This window comes from Cydia pomonella, chromosome 1 (genome assembly GCF_033807575.1).
Source record: "Cydia pomonella isolate Wapato2018A chromosome 1, ilCydPomo1, whole genome shotgun sequence".
NCBI lineage: Eukaryota > Metazoa > Arthropoda > Insecta > Lepidoptera > Tortricidae > Cydia > Cydia pomonella.
Window position 1 is genome coordinate 29654301 of NC_084703.1, and position 22657 is coordinate 29676957.

Genomic DNA, 22657 nt, shown 5'->3' on the forward strand with positions numbered 1-22657 from the left:
CGTAAATTTCACTTTTTTTGTAATGGAAGTGGTACTTATTTTCGTGCTTCCGGCCAACTTAATTTAGTTTTACTATTTTTTCCAAACTTATTAGCATCACTTTTATAAACGTGTGCCATGAGGCTTATCATGTATCAGATGGCGTAGTAGACCATGCGGTCCCGCCCGTACTACGGGTAGAATGAGGCCCCAGTCTGTGCGTTGTCTGTCAGTATTGAATTGCTCTGTTTTTGTGTTCGGTTTCGGTTTTTAGTATATTTATAACGTTTATGAGTTAACTTATCTACACTGCGAAGAAAAAGGGCAGCGAGGTAGAAGTAAAACAGCATTTTAACTAACTTTAGTTTTATTTACAACATAATTCTTTACAATTTCAACCATATTATACAAAATATATCTACGTTAACAAATACTATAATAATAATTACAGTCGGACCTCACTTTCTCACTATATCACTTAGTAATATAATAAAAGTAGTAGGTACCTTATTTACGTCCAGCTACTATCCATGTGGCGGCATCTGTTACCGCTATAATATATTCATTTATAGTCGCTCGATTTGTAGCTGGCCCCGACGGGCTAATCCTTTGTCTATTGTTAAGTAAAACGGCACGTGTCACTACCTGCAAAAAAAAGGGTCGTATAATTCTAATTGACACCTGAGCGCGGGCTAGTCCAACGCTCAAAAAACCAGTGTAGGTGCGCTCTCCGATAACGCGTATTTGTTACGCATCTCAAGGACACCTTCTAGACTGGTTCTGTAGCGTTCTACTCGCCGGCACTCAGTAACCGTAGAGGGACCGCACAAGATATCACAAATTATTTTTCCATTTGTTCATTTTGAATCTTATTGCAATTTCCATAGGAGTCGTAATTCAAAAACCGGTTCAAGTGGCCGACCATTTTTTATGCAGGTAGTAGCAGCACGTGCAGTTTCACTTAACAATAGACAAAGGATTAGCCCGTCGGGGCCAGCTACAAATCGAACAACTATACTGCGCAAGTTATCACATCACGAAATGGCAGAGACAGTATTCACGCATAGGTAATATAGGTATCTTAAATCTTAACAGCATGTTTCGATAAAACCCTTAAGGGTAGGTTACTAAAATTATAAATTTGAGGCAGGTCAAGGTCGATTCGATATTCGATCGATAGAAATTTATATATTCGTGTAAACATATATGTACGTAGTAATGTCATTAGCTTAAATTTTTGACCGGTGACATTGCTATAGGTAATATATGAGCCAGTAACAGCTCTAGCAATGTTTTAGGTGTTACTAGATCTAAACGCCTAATAGACTACGAATACGAAAACTTTTCTATATAAAATCGAATATAAAGTTTTATATAGGTATGTGGGCCTTCGTCTACCTCACCTTAAATACCTTAATTAAGATAATTGATGAGGTCATTGACTGACCGCAACAACGATATACTCCCCCAGGAAGTGTAGGCAACAACCGTTTGGCTGCATTCGAAACTATATTCATAGATATTATACCTATGATAACGAGATAAATTTATTGATGAATAACCTAAGGTTTTAATTCGCTTTTATTTAACGAGACGCCTATAGCAGCATCCACAGACTATCACGAGATTAAATATATTCAAAAACGTATATATAATACATGCTAGATCAGTTATTATAAAGTTTAATTTCATTAGGTTACATTTTATTACGTAGGCACAGCTATAACAAATTAAAGAAGTGTGATGTAGGCGTATGGTAACTTATATGTAGGTACCTACCGAATTAAGGCTTGCATTTTCAATGACTAGGTATAACCAAGTCGATTAAAATATGCAAAATTTCATTAAGCATTATATAATTATTATTAGGTAAGCATAGATTGATCGCGTTTTTGTCATCTACTTAAATCTATGTATTTTAAAGTACAATGAATATTTTACAGCGATAAGACACATAAACGCGTCCATATTAGAGACCATCATTATGTTACAGTGTACCTACGCAACAGGGCTAGCCAGGCAGCATTTGTCGGTGATATAAAAGCGTCCTTCCTGTCTATCCGGCATTTAATCCCATGTCACCGATAAACGCTACTTTTGCTAGAGATTGACTTCAAATGTGACTAGTCTAATGTACAAATAGTTCATTTCTTTCTTAACATATGCAACGGGTACAACACACACAGTTCGTGTGTTGAAATGACCGTCAGGCGCGGATGAGTTTGTTGTCGGTTCCTTCATTAACATGGAGAACAAAATCGATAGCTGAAATCTTCCTCAAGAGTTCTATGACTATACTCGTAAGATGCTTAATTTCATAGCGACTCGTCAACTGATACGGAAGAAACTATTTATTGCCAACTATAGCTGCATGACTGACAGTTGTATCGATAAATCACTAAGTAAGTACAAAACTGAATCCTCTATAAATTATTAAGTTTTTAGGTTTAAATATGGTCGCAACAGCAGAATGCATGTAAATACATCATGAATATGAATGAATGTACATAGGAAAGTAATTACAAATCAGTACACAATAGGAAGGAGGCGGAGAAAAAAGTCACATTACTCGTTTACACTTCTATTTTTTCTATGGGTACCTATAACAGCTACATGTTTGTCAGTTTGTATGATTTCTGCCGGAGAGTACAATATTTTAATAATTGATTGATTTTTGTTAAACAGCAACATGGGATACCTGCGTGTCAAATCAGGTTCCTGTTTTAAGTGTTTCATACCTTATAAAATCGGTATAATTTCCAAAGGGACCCGCGGTTCTGTATATTCGTGGCAGGAGCTTTTCTTTTACACATACAAGAGTAGTGTCATCAATGAACCATTTGTCATTTATACCTATGTACCTAAGTATGACAATGGGCACCGATTCGCTTATATTGCATACGTGAGTACCTATGTCATTCTATTTGGTTACATCTAATGTCCTTATGTCATTAAGTTCCAGAATATTTTCACTTTTAAAGTTTTTCTCAGGCACTTTTGCTTCATCTTGGTTATGAAGAGGAAGAACACTTAATAATTCCATGTTATTGTTACCATTTGCATTATTTTTTGTGCTCAATGTTGTTTTTTCTTTTGCAGACGCTGGACTAGACGAATCATTTTCTAAAATATTTTTTACCATAATAGGACTAGAAACAGTAGTGCGTTCCTTGCCTAAGTCTTCAGTATCAATTAGGAATGTTGAAATAGGCTGAATATCCTCGTTTTGGCTCCGTGATTTGTCAAATACACTTTTATGACTAAGTAAATTGGTTTTATTTGTAACGTCTGAAGTGGTACTAGAATTTAAATGTACAATTTTACTATCGGTGAACGTTACTTTAGGTCCGATAGTAGTGTATTCATTATTCATTATATTTAGGTTCTCGCTTGAATTGCTTTTTGTATTTATTTGACGTTCAGTTGATATAGAATGATCATCATTGTTCTCATTTTGTTTGTCGTTGGGGTTAGTCGGCTCTAAATCGTGTCCTTCTTGTAGTTTTTTGACAAGACTTTTATTATTTTCTATTTCTGGTAAAAACGGGTTCATTTCTGTTTCATGGTCATCATATTCCGTAGAATGGGAGTTCATGTGTTTTGTCGTAGGGAATGTGTTATTGTCAAGGGCTGGTATTTCATATATCGTAACATTGAAATTGTTTATAGGCGTTGTGATGTCTGGTATACTTTCTGTACTTGCGATTATAAGTGTCTGATTAATGGTGCGTAACGTATTCTTTTCTGTAGATTCTATGTTAAGTAAGTGTATGTCATTATCTGACTCCTCCCAAACGGGAGCTGGTTCAGTTTTGTTTATATCTTTCGGAGTACTTGTTATGTTGGCACTGTCACTTAGGAAAGATTGTTCAGTTGTTCTATAAATATATTCACTAACAGTGGTGGTTTCACTACGGTCGCTCATTTTTGACGTTTCCGCCGGTTCCGTGGTAACCGGGAGATTTGTATTATTTTTTGCTTCTTCGTTAACTCGTTTCACGCGTAATTCTTCATTGTCATAGTCATGAGAAATATACATTGGTACATACTGTTCTGGTACTTTAGTGGTAGTTTTATCCATATTGTTCAAATAATCTGGTTCAAAATCTTCGTTTGACATCCCAGGATTGATTATATCTTCTAATTCATTCACCGTTGTAGTTTCGGCACCTTCCGGGATTTTGCTGAACGTTTTTGCATAATTTATTTCAGTTACTGATACACGTACCCAATCAGAATCGTTTGTAGTAGTACTTTGTTCAACAGTTGCTTTTGATGTCATAGCGGTACTATTTTGTTCTTCAATAGACTTTGAAGAACGATTAATGATATAATCAAAAGAAATATCGGAAGGTTCGTTTGATGGTTCTTCTCCATTGGTCTGGGAAACATGTGTAGGTTTTTTGTCTAGAGATTCAATCAAATGCTCATTTTCTATAATTTCCTCGTTTTTTGAAGGCACATTGTCGTTGTTTAAAGATTCCGTTACCGGGTGATTTAATTGAATGTCCTGCAATTCGGCTCGATTTTTACTTTCAGATGTATTTTCACTATCAGCGTGCACTGCTGGGGCCAACGTAGTTTTAGTTTCCTCGTCATCCATTTCGCTTGGAACTTCATTATTCTTTGCAATGTATTCGAATGACAGCTCGTCTTCGGTTGCATTAGAACGGTCGGTAGCACCTAGGCCAGCGACATGTATCTTTTCAGACTCATCGTCCTTTAAGTTATGATTTTCAGTTGTGGTTTTGTTCTTATCATACTGAAGCCAATCATTGTCACCATTCGAACTTATAAAATGTAAGTTATTTTCTTGTTGCTTGTTCTGTTTCAAAATTGATGATTCTGTATTAGCTTCCAACGAAGGTTCTGTTGTTGTAAAAACTTTTTTATCATCCTCATTTATTTTAACATCTAAATCGTTGATAGGAGAGAACATCACGTTTGTGACATCCATTGATTCATCTGACAAATTGTTTTCACCGTTTTTCGTGGGTTCTGTTTCAGATTCCTTTTCAAAATTGTTTTCTGTGCTACTTTCTACCGTAATTAATTTTGATTTGGAGTCATATATCAAATCAGGGTTAACTGCTAATTCAGTCGCTATTTCTTTTGTATTTTCCCTTGTCGTAGTTTCGTATTGTGGTGGTGACTTAGATTCCACTATTGGATTATAGTTAAATATTTGCATTGTGGGCTTAGTTACACTTTCATCTTGAGTTGCTGACTCTTCACCTTGTCCCTGTTTTACAATATGGTTTGGTTCAGTTATAGAATTCGAAACTATCTTAGATTCTGTTGTGAGATCAGGCATACTATCATTACTGTCTGTTACTGACTCCTGTTCATCTTTTGATTCGGAAACTAGTCCCGTATCTACCTTTACTTCGAGATCTGGCGTAGTCACTGCAATTGGTGCTGGTGTTGTTCTTAGTTCAGAGGTATGTTCTTCTTCGGAATGTAATGATGTCGTATTTAGTTCTGACACTGGAGAAGTTTCAAGTTCTACCACTGCTTTGGGCGCAAGGCTTTCCTCTGTTTTTGAAAGTTTTGGCTCGGAGGAAACTTCCGGTTCCGACGTAGGTTTAGGTTCAATTTCCGATTTTGTTTCAGGTGCTGGTTCAGAAGAAGATTCAGGTTCCGGTGCTGAAGTGGGTTCAGGTACTGGTTCCGAAAATGGTTTAGGTCTCAATTCCAAATGTTGTTTTGCCACTGGTTCATAAGAAGATTCGGATTCGGATTCTGAAGATAGTTCTGCTTCTGGCTCTGACGATAGTTCAGAAGATGGTTCTGGTGACGGTTCAGGAGAAGGTTCAGACGATGGTTCAGAAGATGGTTCAGGCGATGGTTCAGGTGACGGTTCAGAAGATGGTTCAGGCGACGGTTCAGAAGATGGTTCAGGCGACGGTTCAGACGATGGTTCAGAAGATGGTTCAGGCGACGATTCAAGCGATGGTTCAGAAGTAGGTCCTGGTTCTGATGTGGGTTCTGGTTCTGGCTCTGATGAAGATTCGGGCTCTGCTTGGAGGACAGGTTTGCTTGTATCTTTACTTTCAGTACTTGAGTCCGTAATCGCCATATTTTGTTCATTTTCAGCGTTGTTTTCGTGACCAAATATATGCGAAAATTTAAGATCGGGATCCGTGGCGGTGGTCGTTTCTAACATCACAGTATGAGTTTCTTTCCAGTCGAAAACATTGCCATCTGAATGGCGTGTGTTATGCATATTATTTTCGATGTTGATGTTAATCGTGGTTTGGTCAGAATCCGAATTTACGAAAGCGTTATTTGTTTTATGAGTTGCGTCATCCGCCGAATTTGGTTCATTAGTTGATATACACCTGTGAGGGTCTGTGATATCTAGCATTTGATTTTGTGGACAAGTGCATGTAAAATCTAAGGTACTTTCATCGAACTCGCAGCCGTAATCACAATTATTTTTATTGATTTGACATAGATCCAGAACTCTCCTCGCTTTTATTCCGTCTTTGGCAACATGATAAAGGTTTATCATCCTATTATGTCTAACCAGATATTTTTCCAAGTCGGCCTTCATTTGATTAGGGCTTAACTCATTGTTTGGATCGTTACTAAGCGCTGATTTCCAATGTATTCTGTACATTATGATGCCAGAATCTTTCCTGAAACCGATCAATATAATATTATTTCAACATCTAAATCATATAATAAAAAAAATATAATGTTTAAAATTCAGTCTAAGGCGAATTAATAGCTAGGCAAGTGTGTCGTAACCCAGGTAGGTAGGTATATAATAATGATTACCTGGGCTTGATTATTTCTACTACAACGTCATTGCCGTTATTGTTCATCGAGTCCACCCCGAATAGGGCTTCTTTTAGTGCCTGGGTAAAATCTTCTGTAAATTGTTTGTTCTCATTACTTCCAGGATCGTAAAACGCAGCTGGGAAGTCTTCGTTTTCTATTTTCAATTCGCCCTCCATTACTTTAGGTACTGAAAAGAAAATATAGTTGTTATCGTCTTGACACTAAACACTTAAAAAAAATGTGAGTTTTGATACACACCATACATTGAAAAATCATTATTATTTTCGGCATCGGGTTGGTCGTATTCTTCATCACTTTCGTGAGTCGTTGTCTCGTCTTGACCGTTGCCAACTTGTTGTGGTACGTCCGGCGTTTCTGCGTCCAGGGTCTGGTCGTCGTGGTGTGTGTGGTCGTGGTTGTGACCGTGATGATGATCGTGGTGATGGTCGTGGTCGTGGTGGGACGCCTGCCCGATGCCGCCGAGTGCCCGTGCTGAGCTGACGGACGCGTTGTACTGTTCCACTGGTGTCGGGGAATTAGTGAATAAAACACCAGCTGAAAGAAAGATTATTCTATGTATTCATGGGAATAATTAAATAATAATAAAGGTATTTCCGGAATCGACACTGTTCACGATTTTAGTAGTAAAGTTTAGCTATTTTCCAATTTTAAGTAATATATAAAGTTGTAGTACAGTCAAAGGTATTAAATATCGACACGGACAAAGTGCCAAAAATATTTACACACTACTTTAATGTATAGGTCGTGTATACATATTTTTGGCGCTTTGTCTGTGTGTTTTTTTTTATACTACGTCGGTGGTAAACAAGCATACGGCCTGCCTGATGGTAAGCAGTCTCCGTAGCCTATGTTCACCTGCAACTCCAGAGGAGTTACATGTGCGTTGCCGACCCTAACCCCACCCCCCCTCGTTGAGCTCTGGCAACCTTACTCACCGGCAGGAACACAACACTATGAGTAGGGTCAAGTGTTATTTGGCTGCGGTTTTCTGTAAGGTGGAGGTACTTCCCCAGTTGGGCTCTGCTCTAGATCTGGAATGACATCTGCTGTGCTGTGCCCTACCACACAAGGCGAGATGACATTCACATTGCCCAATGCCCATACCTCTCTTTTGGACGTAGTTTAAGGACATACCCGGGTCCGAATTTAATACCTTGACTGTACCTTAGATAGGGCGTTCCTACTTGATAAAAATTTGTTTATAATACTAAGTTATGTACTCGTATGTAGGTAACCAGGAGCCCATATAGTTTAATATTATTAGAGTGTTGCCATGGTAATCCATACGACTTGACAGTTCGTAGACTAATAATATTAGTCTAATACCCTTCGAGAAATGGGACCAAGTTACGATAGAAAGGATAACAATGGCCAAATTCAATTTTGTATGAAGGTGGTTCTGATCGTGGTGTGGAGGTACTGACTGGCGGCGAGCGCGACGAGCGCGACCACGGCGGCCACGATGAGCCCGATCAGCGTCCAGCACAGCGGCCGCTTGCAGCCGCCCTTCTCGCCACGCTTGTCTGCTGTCACGTACAACTTCTCCCCTCTGAAAATTACAAATGGTAAATTTATATTTAACAACTGGAGTTCCACGAGGAGAATAACACTTACGCGTGTTACAATGTGTTATAATTTAGAATGATCACCAGAAATAATCCAAATTAATTTACAGTTATATGTGCTACTTTACCGCACTAGTGCGAAAATTTGCATATTACGTTACTGTGTCGAACATTTAAAAGGCCATATGTACTGTAAAACGCTGTACGATACAAGTGCGAAAAATAGGAAATTCGAAACGAGTGGCGATAAATTAAAACACGACCGAAGGGAGTGTTTTAAATCGACACGAGTGTACTATTACAGTTCAGAGACATACAAATTTTTTTCTATGACCATTTGAATGGACACATTCAAAATTTTCATAGGAAGAATTTTCATTTTCACAGACATTGGAAATAGTTACGAAATAACTTATAGATTTTTTTTAAAACGTATACAAGTAAGTACCTATCCATAAAAATCATGATCTAAATGTTAAATCTAATTGTAAAATACATCGTAAGATACATCGCAAGACACCGAATAACATTTAGTGAATATAGCTTTGCTAAAACGAATAGCTCTAATAACTAAACCACTACGCCTCTCTAAATAAACGTTAAAAAATATATACCTTATTAAATATGTACTACTATTCTCAGAAAGATACATATCTCCGGAGTTTTTAAAACCATAAGTGGAATAGGCAAATCTAAAGAACTAGGGTCACTGAGCTACAAAACCTCTTTGAAATGACTCCGGAATGTCGGTGGTACAGAGTGGTACTTACTTCGCGCGTTGCTTCGGATTTGGATCGCACGTCAATGCCACCTAGATTTAAACCTAATGTCAAACACGCTTACCTAATAAACAATTGTCGCTTTCAATGAATAGATAACATAACAATGTGCAGCGGTACTGTGTTGTCATCGGTGGATCCGACTGTTATGGCTCGTCAAGAGCTTCGCCGACGCGCATTAACGATATTCGCATTTAAATATTTATTACAAAATATTTTATTTTCTATTGATACAATCCGTTTTTATAGATAGGTATAAATATAGCACAATCGGATTGGGACCATCTCTAAATCTCTGGAAGTCATGAATTTTGGTATCTATATAAATTAAAGGCCCCTTTTTCATACCCACGCCATTTGATATTTGGGGACCTCGAGGAATCGCACCCATCTTGAAAAATGCGTACCATCCAGGATAAAATCGCATTTTACTTTTTCTTTATGAAAATGTGGTGTAAGGCAACATTAAAGTTTATTAAATTCTACACTAAAAAGTCCTTGATATCTTTGCGGAAAAAATACATCTTGTTATAGAAAATACTTGCTTAATCTAACTTTAGCGCTTATACAGTTCCAGGGGACATTATCTTAAGGGGTCATCCATTAATAACGTCACACGATTTTTCGAGGTTTTTTGACCCCTCCCCCCCTCCTTGTCACATTTGGTCACGTTTGGCAAACCCCTCCCCCCTGGTGTGACGTCACATTTTTGGCAATTTTGTTTTCAACGAAATCGGAAATTCGTATTAGATAATATTAATATACTATCAAAATATTTTTATTAAAGATATATTAGTAGTTTTATAACACAAAACCCATTAAGAAAGAGAATTAAATGAATAAAAACTATTATCGTTCCAAAAACTCGGCATTTAACTGTACAGCTAATAAAAAAAAATTGAATAAATTTTCGGTTACCGATGAAGTTAATGTGACGTCACAAAGTATGTGACTCCTCCCTCCCCCTTGTTACAACATGTCACATTTTCTTGGCTCCCTCCCTCTCCCTAAACGTGTGATGTAATTAATGGATGACCCCTAATAGGAAACTCGGAGGAATATGAATTCAACTTTTAACTATACATTTGTATGTGATCTACCCTAATATATTTTACTCGATTGCGACTTAACCAGAAAGTAGGGATATGGGTTTAAGAACTGATGATTCAGTATACCCTGTAGCTTAGAATACTGGACGGATTTTTAAAAATGACGTATCGGTAAATTCCTCTTACCCTTCACAAATTGTTTACATTTGTTTTATTAAAGGAAAATTAAACCAACCGCCTTGAGAGGACTCCGAATATGAAATAATATTTTTTATTGTACAAGTATATATTTTTTCCGAGTTTTATTTGATTAAAACGTCAGTAGTACAACTTTTTAACTTCTGAGCCATATTTCTTAGAGATGGCTTCATTTTAGGGACAGAGTGTTGTAAACATTTATTGTGGGAAATGTAATAAGCTTTCACTTCGCCTTACACAATATTAATATTAAATCTATAGCTACAGAGAAATTGGTACACATTTTCCAAGATGGCTGCGATTTCTTGAGGTCCCAAATGTCAAATGGTGGGGGCATGAAAAAGGGGAATTTAATTTATATACATGAAGAACCTGCCTGCGACGTCGTGGTCACAGAGCTAGCGATTGCCACGACTACCACAGTCATGGACGATACAGACAAAAGTGAATGGCATATAGTTAGCCGTAAACATACTCCCTAAACGGCGCGAAATTGTTACCGGAACGGGAAGCAAAAATTATGACCTCCAGTCAGTGGAGCGACATATTTATTTTTTACGACGATTTTATCATTAGATTTAATAGCAGATAAAAATCGCATTATGAAATAAGTACTTTAGATATCATGCATACCTAGGTATAGTTAGTGCGAGTACAAGCGTACTTAAGAGGAAAGGGGATGGCCGCTTCTCGATACAAACGTAGTCCTAATTTTTCTCTCTGGATATTGACATTGGAAAATATTTTTGCATAATTTGATGTATATGAACCGTAGCCCTACGTTTGACTTTTTTCGATTTTTGTAAAAATTAGGAGCGAAAAACAGATTTCATATAAAATTTTAAGTGCTCCGTAACTCTTATAATAATTCAAAATTTCGAATGTAACATTCAAACGTAAGGGCATAGCTCTGGTTGATATACAACCAATCATCTCAAAATATTTTCAATAATGTTACTATCCAGAGAGGAAAATGGGGACTACGTTTGTATGGAAAGGCGATTTCGCGGTGGACCTCCACCAGGTTATTGCGCGTTCTTCGCTTCGGTGTCAAATTAGATGTTTATATGAAATCTAGTCAAAGCTCCCACTATGTCGCTGGACGAGATATGGAAGCGACAAAGTCGGACTTTTTGATTGGAAACGAAACTTATATCTTTTTGTTGTTAGATGGAATGGATTTCCCGAGAGAATGGGAATCATTGCGGAAAATATATTATTGCTCTATCAGCAACTGAATTATTTGGGCATCTTATAAAGATGTAGCATACGAATACCATTAAATAAAAATTTGGCTGCGGAATATCATGTTAATATATTTTACAGATTCGAATATAAAAATAGTGTAAATAAATAATTGGCTTTTAATAATAATGATGTGTCTTCATTATAAATAGTTGAACTAATGAATAATTATTTGATTAGCTCTGAAAGTGCGTCGTTGTTGTTCTTAAAAGTGTGCAGAAAATGATACGGTTCTGCTCTAGAGCACTATACTTTCCAAGTACGTTTTTAGGGTTCAGTAGTCAACTTAGAACTCTTATAGTTTCGCCATGTCCATCTGTCTGTCAGTCCGAGACTTTGCTTCATGATCTTTAGTTCTAGAAAGCTGCAAATTTTTTGTTTTTAATATAAGCAATAAAATTCTTGGTTTCAAATGGATTTGTTGTACAAATTCCATTCTGATAACTAACTTCTCATTCCATAAATAACGATATTTTGACCTAAATTGTTAATTGAAAGTACCCTCAAGAAATACTATTGAGGCACCATTCCATCCCTTAGTTAACAATGTACTATTGAAACTGCTCAGTAGAAATGCGTGTAGGTAAATTAAATGGTCACCTATAATATGCAAAGCGGGTAATGTGTCGCGGAAAGAGTGCTCTTCCCGCTGTAATGTAAATTTACTACAAAGATTGAAATACATTTCCAACGTGCCTTTTGTCCTTACTGAAAATGACGGTAAAGTTATGACCACTTTCGCGCATGACTTGTTTTGCTGATTAATATATCATAAAAGAAAACTTTGGTGAAACTCTGGAATCCTTGCTATAAGTAATTTGATTAAAAGTGGTTCGCTTAATGCACCTTGTTCGGTTAAATTTACAAAAAAGCCAATTGATTAGAAACGTTTGTTGTTCATAAGTTCCTGACCAATATTTTCTATTGACTATAATGAGAAGTTTATTGCTGTTCGAACAAGTCATAGCCTAACTTCAACCTATGTATATTAGGTTAGATTTGGGACGAGTTTACATAGTTGTGCGCGTTTAATGCACGATAGAAGGCAGAGAGGTCGAGTCCCAGGGGCGCGCTGCAGACTCTGGAGGTGAGCGGTGGGGTCGACGGCCGCGCATTGTGCGCTCCTGCCCGGCTCTAACACAATAACATACCTCCAACCTCAGCACACTCGCAAGTGAGCCCACAGCTCAACTATGTATATACGCATCGTGTAAACTAACCGTACAAAATAATCGTTGAGCTTTTTATCTTAACCCCTGACGATCTATTTTGAATGTACCTGTATCTTTCAACAAGTGATATCTATTACCACAGTTCTCTACGCTAAGGCTAGCACTGTATACTTTGCCATATTTGCGCAAATGCGGCTCATATCTTTTGTTTTTCTATACTAACGAGAGAGTGAATTGCTAATAGAGTGTATAAATCCGATACGGGTGATAAATTAATCGTTAACTAAGAAGGTGTTTTAAATTACACCTCGTAACAATTTTTTGAAAATTTACCGAGCAGCACTGTACTGCAAACATTACGAGAAATAACATGACATGACATTATGAGACACGAGCTTTTAATAGTAATTGCCAACAAGCTTTGACAGTTACTTTAAAAAGCTTCGTAGCTTGTGTGTTGCTTTACATTGTGGGCCGAATTATTTTGTATTGTTAATATTTTCATTGTATTTCTAAGCAAAATTTATTTCACTACATATACTTCTAAGGTCCTATGCTAACCACCACCGTTTAAATATTCACCCGTATTGAATTTACACACTGTATATGTTATTAGAAAAGGATCCTAAATTCCTAATGTCAATGTTTGCCCAACTTTGGTAACAATGGCTCTAGCTAGTTTGACAATGCTATAAAATACAGAGAACTCTATAAGTCTACACAATTTGGACATTTGTAGTTCACTGTTACAATGTGACCTGGAATCATTGGAATTTTATTATAAAAGTTTAATTGAATAAATTGAAACAATAATATATGTATGTAAGCTATAGCAGCATTTACTTCAATATACTTCTTAGGTCCTATGCTAACCCCCGTTTAAATACTGTCCCGTATCGAATGCCGGAATTGTGACTAGAGTGCGGGACTGGGCACTGCACAAATAAAAAGGCCCAGGAGATAATGGAACCCACTGCGTGCTCTATTTGTATTATGCTTGGAATTTGTTTCAGTCGGTCTCTGCTATTGTCTCGTGTCATCCGCCGCACTCATGAATATGCAAAGGCTTTCTCAAAACAAAATGAAATACTTAAAATATAACGCGACTTATTTGTTGTTTAGACACAATTGCTTAGTAAACATAAAAGAATGCTGATGACTCCTTAGTTCGAAAACTTTCTGCCGGATTTAGAAAAACTTGCTAACCTAAAATACGGCAGTTAAGTACTTACTTTCTTGTTGCAGGGTGGAATGCATCACTAAAATTTTTAAAAGTGTAATTTAACGCGATTCAAGCTATCTAAATTAACAGGTGGCTATAAATTGAGTAAGTATATGGTATTTATACAATCATTTGTGGCGTAAATTTGAAGTTAGCGCTTTCGGAAAATAAGAACGTAAGATGGTGATGACAACCATGCTATGGTAATAACTCTTTTATGGGTGGTCATGATATTGCATGTATGGTAAAGACGATTTTTATAAGTATACATTAAAAACATATCAATAAAACAAAACTTTACATATATATATTTTTATAATAATAATAATAGCTACATCAATATTTTTTAGAAAACTATATTAAATATATAATATTCATATAAACGCCAGTCTAACAAGTTTTTATATTGCATTATAGGCCTTATATAGTGTTAGAAGACATAGATAATGTTTTTGAAACATACAGCTTAATTTCATGATTATTATATTATAGAAAAGTTTCTAAGAACCGTCATCACCATACACTTGAAATCATCACGGCTCGTAATTTTTTCCGGTGATAATGGGTATGGTTGTGACTATTTGAGAGTTTATTGTCTTTATTTCTAAAATACTAACAATAGTAGTTAAGTCTATGCCACCTAATAAACTTCATGTAGTTTTCTTCTTCTTTGTTACGAATTATATATGTGTTGTGACGTTTTACAAATTTGTTCGTAATATTTCTTACGATTCAATCACGTGAATTTGAAGTGAAATCATTTTTGCATTTTATACTAAAGTGAAAAAGGTTTTGGCAAAAATTTAATTGTTTTTACAAGATTTTATCGCTGACTGTACTTTTCTTTCCACCGGCAACAAATACTCATCGAGACAATTCTAAAACCCCCAAACACAATTAGGTTGCGTTGTTTTATCTATATCTCTTGTCTCAATCATCAGATCAGCTCGATGGTAGGTAGGTACCATAAAATTGCATTGTCACTCGACTTACATATGCATGCAAATTTTCAGCTCAGTCGGAAACCAGGAAGTGGATCAAATTTAACTTGCAAGATTTGATTACAGACCGACAGACAACGGGACAGGTGAATCTTAATAAAAGCTTGTAAAATAGGGCAGGCACTTTTAGCGGTATTTTGTTCTTCATACTAGGAAATTAGCTCACATTGACATTACCATGCCGGTGTTGACGAATATTCGTGACATAATATTAATTGTTTTGAAATGTTCTTTCGCGGTGAAGGAATAATTTCATATTTTTTCATATGTTAAACAACAATATGGAATCGATATAACTAAAAGAAAAATCGCAATTGTACGATAGGTATGCGTAATTTTTCAGTGCAAATAAAGGTTCAGATTTTTCCGGTAGATGGTGACGACTTTACACAAGAAATTTTTTATAAAAAAAACTTTTAAGTTATTGAAGATGTTAATTGGAGGAACATCAAAATAAATGTTCTTAAAAACAAATAAAAAAGTTGCAACACGCAAAACCTACTAGTTTTTTTATAAAGATCTAGACATATCTTCTCGCCGGATTTTGAAATCTTCCCTGCAACATCCACCCTGCATGTTTGTATGAATTATCCAGATTACGTTTACGCCTTTAGTCGAAAGCTGTAGTCTACAAACATCTTACAATTGACCATTCCGGATGAGATACAAGTAGAGGTCTATGTTAGCCTGCGCAAACGCTGATGTTAGTTATATGAAAATATATTGGCATTATTTATTACTTAAACCGTGTCGGTAATATGTATGTATTAGCATTATATCTGCCATTCAATTTAGAAATCTTGTTTTCATTATTTACCTATTTAATAACAATATTAAATTGCCATAAAAGCTCTCTTTATCTCTTTTGTATGGCGTCCAACGCCAATTAATAGCCACAAACACAAGTAGCTTAACATACCTATGTATTATTTATTATAGCTAGCTACGCCGAAATAAAAGCCTCGGTTAGCATCGGTGTTGATAGACTAAATAGCTTCTACCGCGCCTTGGTATGTTTGGGATGATTTCCGTGATAAAAACTATCATATGTCGTTCTCCGGAACTCAAACTATCTTTTTACCAAATCTCATCTAAATTGGTTCAATCAACGGTTTGAAATACAGTCAGATAGCGCCTACCTTAAATATATTCGAAAACAGCTTATAGGATACCTACTAGTAATATTATTACTACTAACTACTAATAAAATAAGACTGCAAGCTACCTACTAGTAATATTACTGGTATTATATTTTAAGCCGGACTTTATCTCACCCTCTCTCTGGTTGAAATCCGTGACTATGCAGCCAAGATACTTAAACCTCTCTAGGCCTTTATATGAGGTATCTCCCACTGTGAGATCTTTCCTACGAATTCTCGTGTTTTTGTATCTCTTCATATGAGGGTACTCAGTTTTGTCATGATTAATTCGTAGGCCAACCTTCACAGTTTCCCCCTCTAGATTCTGGACCGATCTGCGGACATCCCCTTCACTTTCTCCTAGAAGGGCCAGGTCGTCGGCATACCCAGCAAGCTCCAGAACGCTCTACGCTGTGCGGCTGCCATGCTCAAAGTGTTAGTGTCCAAGCTAATGACCAGGAACACTAAGCTCCGGATATACAAAACGGTCATAAGGCCAATCCTTATGCACGGATTCGAAGCTTGGACATTAACACAAAAGGAAGAGCGCGTGCTACTGGTAGCGGAGAGGACGATTTACCGAAAAATCCTAGAACCTACTCGTGGAGAGGATGGAACCTGGAGACTCCGCAGGAACCAGGAGATTGAAGATCTGTTGTCCGAGCCGAACATCATTGGAGAAACGAAAGCCGCCAGACTCCGATGGCTCGCTCGGGCACGTAGTCCGGATGGGCGAGGATCGTGCAGTCTGGTCTGGAGGGCGTACTCTGGACTTCCAAAAGGCCGAAAAGCGTCTGGACGTGCACCTTAATATGAAGAGACTAGATAATTGTAATAGGTAAATGTAAATGTACATACCGCATATACTTCCTGTGCTCGTTGACTGGTACAAAATATTCATCATATGGGTTCGTTACATTCATGTCTACTTCGACATCTTTCTTTTTCGTGTTCCCATTTCTAGGTTGTAAATTGATGAGTTCCAAGTTGACCGCTTCTAAAGTCTTCGTGTCGCCATTGAGTTCCTTGGTATGGCCATTCTGGTGCGTGTGGTTGGAGGCGAAGGAGTCGTTGTGGTTGGGGTCGTCGGGCTGGAAGGCGCGGTTGTCGACGCCGGGCGCCGGCGGCGTCGGCGGCGACGGGGGCCGGTGCTGCGGCCGCGCCGGCGCGCCCGGCGACGCGGAGCGACTGTGGCTATCCATTACCCAAGGTGCTGACTGACATCTGAAAGAAAAATCTATGTTAAATATGTGTCATTTTTAAGTAGGTACCCTACTTAAACAGTGTAACTTAATAACAACTACATTGATTTAGTATATATTTCTACAAATAATGACATAATATCATATAATGACCTGACAAAATGGCAGTGTGATGTGATGAGGTATTTAAGCGTAATTGAGAAACCTTTTGTTGGATAACCATTTGTACTCTATGAACGAGTACCTATATGGAATTGATTTTGTGAAGTTACTTATAATTTTATTTTATTTTTATTTGACATTGTATTGACGCCCTTATATTATTCACGTTATTTTTATTTTTATTTATTTAACTTGATTTTTATTTAATTGAGTTATTCTTTTTTTTTATACATACATGACAAATTTATAGTGTAATTTTTATCTTGAAATAAATAAATATAAATCAATAATAATAAAAAAAAATATCAGGTGTTCTTTCTTCTTTGAGCAAACTCCAATTCTTTAGTAAGTAATATAAGTAAGTATGCTTTAGATCATACATTTTTTGTAGATTTGTATTTACACATTACGATATAGTCTGTTCGGAAAGAGAAGAGTCGTGGAATGTATTGGGCCCTATACATTCCATGAATCTTCTCTTTCCGCACAGACTCTATAGTCGAATTAGCTACAGTAGGTGTTCGGTTTAGTACTGTGTCTCTTTTATCGTTTTTGTTACAAATAGGTAGGTACATTGATAAAGAAAGTTTCTTTCGAGTTTGCAATTATTCGAGTTTTAAAACTGTATATATTGGTGGAACAGAACAAGGCTGAAGTAAATAGTGACGTGTGTAAGGTCACGCGACCTTACTAAAGCGCACGATCAAGCCCGCAATAGTAGTGGCGCGCGCGCAGTAGCCGTCCTTAATCCCAATACCGAAGTGGCGCTGACGAGGCAAACAGCCTCTTACCACGGACCATGCACCCGTTCCTTGCCTAACTGTGAAGTAATGCCACAAACACCAGCCATTTCTCTCGCATACATTATGTTCATATGAAACAGACCTAACAGTGCAACATATTTAAATATGTAAATTATGATCTATTTCTGCTAGTTACAAAACTGGCCCTACAGTAGACTTCTTAAATTGTGTATAAAATGGGTCATAAGTACATAAATGATTATGTTAATTTGTCAAACAAGGATAGACAAACGGCCACCGAAGTAGTTTCATAAGTTCTACGTTTAGTTGTTTTGCTAACGTTAGTAGGTACGAAACCAAAAAATAGCACTGAGTCAAATATTTTTATTCTAGTACCCTGAATGACCTTGGACAAATGGACCCGGATGTTGTGTTGAATCTACGTCATAATATTTATATAGGTATAGCTATATTACGGATGGCTTTTCGCGGAGTAGGCCTTTAGTTAATTACTGAAAATTTTCTATATAGGAAAATCCATTCCGTTACTCTTATTAAAATGATACAAAATAAAGCAATATATAAGCGAAATTTAACATGCATAAACACTGTGGATGTAGGTAAATAGGTACGCATATACTTCCTGATTTTTTCAAATAATCGAAACTTGAATAGCCAGGATCTCTTTTTTAACGGGTAAAGGATGACTCATGCTAGACCGCGCCCGGGCCGCGCCGCCACGTTATTTTCTATGACGGCTGATCGGTGATCCCGTGGTGTTTTCCATAGAAAACGAAGCGCCGGAAAGCTCGGGCCCGGCCTTGGCCCGGTCTAGCGTGAGTCATTCTTAACCCCTATTCTTGCATTGCAGTATAATAAATAAATCCCTTTTGCCGCATAATTATAGGAATTTACATCTGTTAAAACCGTGATGAAAGTATTTACTCGAAAAAAAAGAAAAAAAATTGGTTACGTCCGCATTTTCTGGGTTGATGTGAAGCAACGTCAGTGTTTCTCAAAGATTTACCATATATCGGAGCTTGTTTGGAAGCTTGTTCAATGGGAAATTAAATTAATAGCTAATTTATGTATGTACTTGAATTTCTTTATGCATAAAACTTTAATGTCATGGATTATGAATAAGTTACTGGGTATCTTTAAGCCCTTGAGGTAGCTGTCGAAATTGACAAATGAAAAAGTAATCTTAAACTGTAACACAATAGTTAGGTCTACACTAAAGGGAACCAGTACCCCTAGTGTAACTTTGATCGACATCATAACGTGACGAACGCGTTTGAGTTAAGTCTCATTTTGTATAGGATTTTGAGTTTCCAAAACGTCCCGCTTGGCGCGCTCTTTCGAAATCCAATACAAAATGAGACTAAACGCAAACGCGTACGTCACGTTTGGAAATCGAATTTAGTTACACTAGGGGTACTGTTTGGCCTAGAACTGAAACTGGGGGGCGATTTTCGACTATCGAGCGCTTCGACTCTTTCACTCGAAATCAATAAAAGGTATTTTTAGGTAATCTTACGCGACTAAATGTTATATGGAAGCCAAGAAAATTGTGTTGGAAGGTGTGGCTTTGAATCGAAAATGACGCTTAGTTTTATAGATAAATGAGTTTTCCGTATTTATCCCAGATCCGCATATATCACAACATACCTTAACTACTGACATTATTTTTTTAAGGTGTCCCCAGTGGGCAAGTGACAAGTAAGTAGTAATAGTCGGAATTATTCCCATAAACGTGCCTCTTACAGGTGGATGTGGTTTAATAGAATCGAAGTAGGCCATATAGAAGGAAGATCTCACAACATTTTACCTGTGTTTACCTGGGGGCCTAGCCAAGATGACAATTGTAAACGAAAAGAAAAAATGTATCTGGATAACGGATGCTACGAAAAGTGACGTATTTCCATACAGTATTTATATTTCGATAGGCGGTTTCTTTGTCATCTTGGCTAGGCCCCATCAGCGGAGGACGGGCTCACCGGGCTCGGAGGCGCAGGCGCTTTCCGGGCCGGGGCTCGGGAGCGCGCGACCACGAGTAGTGCAAGCACGGGGCGCCGCCGCCGTGCGGTGGCGTCACCCTGTAGCGTCCGCGTTCGCTACGAAGGAACCTTCCGCTTTTCGGCATCATGGTTAGCTGATCATACTACTATCACCACTTCACGAATATATAACCAAGTATATTTGAAAGCGATCACTACCCGTATGACAACCTATAAAATGATTGAACTGAGCAAGTATGTAACGGTAAGCCGAATCGTCTGCGAAGCGCGCAATGACGTGCGAATGAATCTCTACAGAGCAAAGCAAACAACAATATTGTTTCTGTGGTGTAAACAATGTATTTCAGGGGTGTTTCTTTTTTAGTGAATAGAACTTTTAAAAATTTAAAAACTAATATTCAACTAGTAGCGTCAATAAATGTTCTTGTGTCAACATTATCATCATTTTAGACGCCAGTTATCGCGCTCTTCGACCAAGTTCTTTGGGTCCTTGTAAGACATGACATTTACTTTTCCTTTTAGTGGCTGCGTGTAGCTTGCTCGTGATTTTCATCTTCCTCTTCTAGCTTCGATTTTCTTCTAAAATAGTTTAAAAAAAGTGTCGTGTGTTTATCAAGTGAAAGAGACTAATCATTTTGCCTCGTCTACTGTCTATGGTCCTCAGTAGGTTTGTCTTATCTCCAATAATTCGCAGCACTTCCTCGTTCGTTTTTTTCTCCGTCCAACTTATTCTCTCCATTCTTCTCCACAACCACACCTCAAAAGCCTCTCATCGTTTCCCATCTCCATTGTCTCGATCCCATACCCATACAAAGCGATGCTCCAGATGTATATCTTAATTAGGCGTTTTTTTGTATTCTTAGAAATCTTAGCCTTAAGCAAATGTTTTTTGGCGTTGAAAGCTGTTTTCGCCATTGCTATCGTTGACACTATTTCATCTGTAGATCTGGAGTGTAATTCAGCTGCCTAAATATCTAAATTTGTTTACTTGTTCTTTATGTGTCACTCTGATGTCAGTTTCTTCCTTAACCGGGCGAAATTTTGAAGCAATTAGTGTTTCAGTTTTATTAGTGTTAATTTTGAGTACAAATCGTGTAATAATTAGATCCATCTGTTCCATTCTCCACTCTTTTTAATTTTGTTGAATTAAGGCCACTGCTGTTATGTCGTCTGCAAATCGAATAAATACTACTCTTTTCCCCATTCAATTTGCCTCCTTCTTCATACTCGTAATACAGTAACTTTATACATGACGCGTTTGCGATAAATCTGGTAGATCTGTTTTTTGGCAGAGTTGTTTATGACGTTGGCCCAATGAATTCTCCAAGTTTGTAACCTCGAGCATCGAACGGAACTTTGTCAATTGAAAAAACTGCGTAAAATTCTATTTTTTTTAGTTTTGGGCGATTATAATCCTAAATGACTAGTTTTTGATAGTACCTTCTCAGGACGTTTTTAAAGTAGACTAAATTTGCTACAATACGAGATAATTTTGTGTTATATAGTATTATATCTACAGATTATTAAAATTCCAAGAACTGCTTGAGAAAGTGCAGACTAGATTATACATGACCAGATTTTATCGTGGACCTACAGTCATGTACGCTCCCCTTCCTAAATCATCCTGTGAGTCAACAGGACCAGCTCTGCAAAACGATGTTCCATCATCATCATCATTTGCCGCAGGTATAAATGTGTATGTACACCGTGGACTATTGAGCATCCTGTATAGGTTCGTCTTCGTTATGCCGATTGTGTTATTTATGTATGATTGTTATTGCATCACTTCAAACAGGCAAGTTTGATTCATTTTTGTCACTAATATAATTATAGACTAAGTCAAACTACCCACGTCTTGTGAAATTATTTGTTCTGATTAATGAAATTGAATTTGTGTCACCGTGTACATATCTAATGTACCTATTTAGGGTATTTAGAAGGAATTAGTCGGCACACCTTTATATTAATGTGGAATGTTAGGTATCCAATTGTGAAAGGCTAAGCGGACCATATGGTGGCCTTACGTCACCGCCGTCCGTCCACCGACTATCGTCGCGTCGGCTGTAGACTTCACTTTTATTTGTGTAGTTATTATCCCAATAAGCTGTTAAAAAGTTAAGTAGAATGTATTTCTCGACACTTTCTTACAATACATGTACAATGAACAAACAATTTGAAAAGCGTAATTCAAGGAAATCGGCTCCACGAAACAGTGCAATGTAATGAAAATTAAATGCATATTTGTTTGTTGCCTATCGATTTTAGACAATGATATAATAATATTACTTATCAAGTTTGATCTTGTGAAATTCGGTTAACATTATTTCATATGTCGTTACATGTAGGTAGGGTACCAGGCCTTACCGGTATTGATAT

At 37.2% G+C, this 22657-nt stretch overlaps 1 protein-coding gene across 2 annotated transcripts in view; it reads right to left on the reverse strand.

The window, feature by feature from the left end:
* Positions 1-328: 328 nt before the first annotated feature.
* Positions 329-22657, reverse strand: part of LOC133527869 (putative uncharacterized protein DDB_G0282133) — a 66381-nt gene continuing 44052 nt past the window's right edge. For both annotated transcript variants that reach the window (XM_061865071.1, XM_061865065.1), the window contains 5 exons: positions 17015-17380; positions 8211-8335; positions 7024-7320; positions 6763-6952; positions 329-6620 (listed from right to left, as the gene is read on the reverse strand). In XM_061865071.1, the coding sequence (XP_061721055.1) occupies positions 2900-6620; positions 6763-6952; positions 7024-7320; positions 8211-8335; positions 17015-17358 (4677 nt within the window). In that variant the 5' untranslated portion in view covers positions 17359-17380 and the 3' untranslated portion in view covers positions 329-2899. The remainder of the gene's footprint in view (positions 6621-6762; positions 6953-7023; positions 7321-8210; positions 8336-17014; positions 17381-22657) is intronic.